The following is a 2281-nucleotide window of genomic DNA, read 5'->3' as shown; positions in this document are numbered from 1 at the left end:
TAAAAACAGCCTTTTTACATGGTGACTTGGAGGAGAATATTCGGATGGAGCAGCTAGAGGGATATTCAGGACCAGCAGGTAAAGTTTGTCTTCTTAGAAAATCACTTTATGGCCTAAAACAATCACCACGACAGTGGTATAAGAAATTTGATTCTTTCATGATTGAAATTGGCTTTAATAGATGTCAATTTGATAGCTGTTTTTATTTTAAAAGAAATTCTGATTTGTCTTATACTTACTTCTTGCTTTATGTGGATGACATGTTGGTTGCTTGCCATGACAAAACTGAGATTATTCGATTGAAGAAAATTCTCAATACCAAGTTTGAAATGAAGGAGCTAGGTCAGGCTCAAAAGATTCTTGGTATTACCATCATAAGAGACAAAATGTAGGGAAGATTGAAGCTGGTTCAAGAAGAATATGCAGAGAAAATTCTACAGAAATTTAATATGCAGAATGCTAAGGCTGTCCAAACTCCCCTAGGGCAGCACATAAAGCTTTCTCATGATCAGTGCCCAAAAACAGAAGAAGAGCAAAAGGAAATGTCCGCCATTCCATATGCAAATGCCCTGGGCAGTCTAATGCACCTAATGGTGTGCACCAGGCCGGATTTGGCATATTCTGTGAGTTTAGTAAGTAGATTCATGAGTAATCCGGGAAGACTCCATTGGTCTGCACTCAAATGGATTTTGAGATACTTACAAGGATCAAAATCTGTGGGCATAGTTTTTAGTAAGAACAAGGAAGAAAAATACTGCATTAGAGGTTATGTTGATGCTGATTATGCAGGGGACTTTGATAAGAGAAAGTCCACTTCAGGATTTGTTTTTACACTGTGGGGAAATGTGATTAGCTGGAAGTCAAAGCTTCAGCATATGGTTACTCTCTCATCAACAGAATCTGAATATGTAGCCTTGACAGAAGCATCAAAGGAAGCAGTATGGCTTAAGGGTTTGTGAATGAATTGGAGCTAGAATAGAAAATTGTGGAGATCAAAAGTGACAATCAGAGTGCAATATATCTGTCCAAGAACCAAGTCTTCCATGAGAGGACAAAACACATAGATGTAGGAATGCATTTCATCAGAGAATTGATTGAAAAAGGAGAAGTCAAGGTTGAGAAAATAAGAGGAACTCACAATCCTGCAGACATGCTCACCAAACCAGCCACTGCAGATAAACATAGGCTCTGTATGAGCCTATTACATGTTCAAGCATAATTCAGTTTGCCAAGGCCACTTAGGGTGTCAATTCACAAGCCAAGGTGGAGAATTGTGATGATGATATGGCTTGTGTATGCCACGGTGGAGTCAGCATTAGTCAAAGAAGTCAGCTTCAAATTAAACCAATACGGCAGCGTTTCAGCTACCAGACTTAACTAGTGCGTTATCTGGCACACGAATTTCATTCTGTTGCAACAGAATGCGCAGCTCTTCTCACGCCTTCTTTGGTTCCTTCTCAGCCCTAACGACAGAAGATTCTAGTGCTTCTCTGCTCTAACAAACTGCAGATTTTTCTGGACAGCTGGAGGATGATCAATGGAGTCCTGATCTCTCTAAAATCAGTTCTTTTGTGCTGAAGAAAAGAAGAGTTTTTAGAGGGATATTTCAGGTGTGTTCTTTCTTGTTTTTCCTGTTTGTATACTCCCTGTAATCTTGGTTTCCTTGAGTAATAAAATACCTTATAGTGTGCCTTGAAGAGTGGATGTAGGCTACCTTAGCCGAACCACTATAAATCTCCTGTGTCAATTGTTTTTCTGTTATTTCATGCTTTTCTTAATCTCCTATTTGATTGCTTGTTGATTGATAAGATTGTGTTAGCTCATTGATTGATTTGATAAGCATAAAGCCCTAATTAGTCACTACACAATCCAATTGGAGATAGTGAACGGTTGTCAACACTTTTTCATAGCCTTGTCGAACGGGCTACTTTCTCTCCTGATTATTTCCACTTTTCTTCTCTTGTTGAAGAGCTGAATGGATATTGCCGGAGACCATGGAACAAGTGGAAGGCAACCTTGAAGCAAGATTATTTCAAAACTCCATAGACCACAGTCTCTGTAATTGCTGCTAGTATTCTCCTCGTACTCACTTTAATTCAAACCATATGTTCTATTCTACAACTGAAATAGATCGATTCTTCATTCCATATTACCTTTTATCATACTTGTAGTGTACGTTTGTTTTAAGTAACATTTTGCTTCGGCCGCGTTTGGTGTGTGATATTGTACAATAATGTATAGGATTTGTATTGTATTGGATTGTCCTATGAAATATTATAAG

General features: G+C 38.4%; 1 protein-coding gene across 1 annotated transcript; it reads left to right on the top strand.

The window, feature by feature from the left end:
• Positions 1 to 449: 449 nt before the first annotated feature.
• LOC116129572 (secreted RxLR effector protein 161-like) lies at positions 450 to 959 on the top strand. The gene has a single exon (XM_031415583.1). It carries the CDS (start codon positions 450 to 452, stop codon positions 957 to 959), a length of 510 nt encoding a protein of 169 aa, XP_031271443.1.
• The last annotated feature ends 1322 nt before the right edge of the window (positions 960 to 2281 follow it).

The sequence above is a fragment of the Pistacia vera genome, unplaced genomic scaffold (assembly GCF_008641045.1).
Source record: "Pistacia vera cultivar Batoury unplaced genomic scaffold, PisVer_v2 Contig1, whole genome shotgun sequence".
In the NCBI taxonomy this organism is placed as follows: domain Eukaryota; kingdom Viridiplantae; phylum Streptophyta; class Magnoliopsida; order Sapindales; family Anacardiaceae; genus Pistacia; species Pistacia vera.
This window is presented reverse-complemented; position numbering and strand designations above follow the sequence as displayed.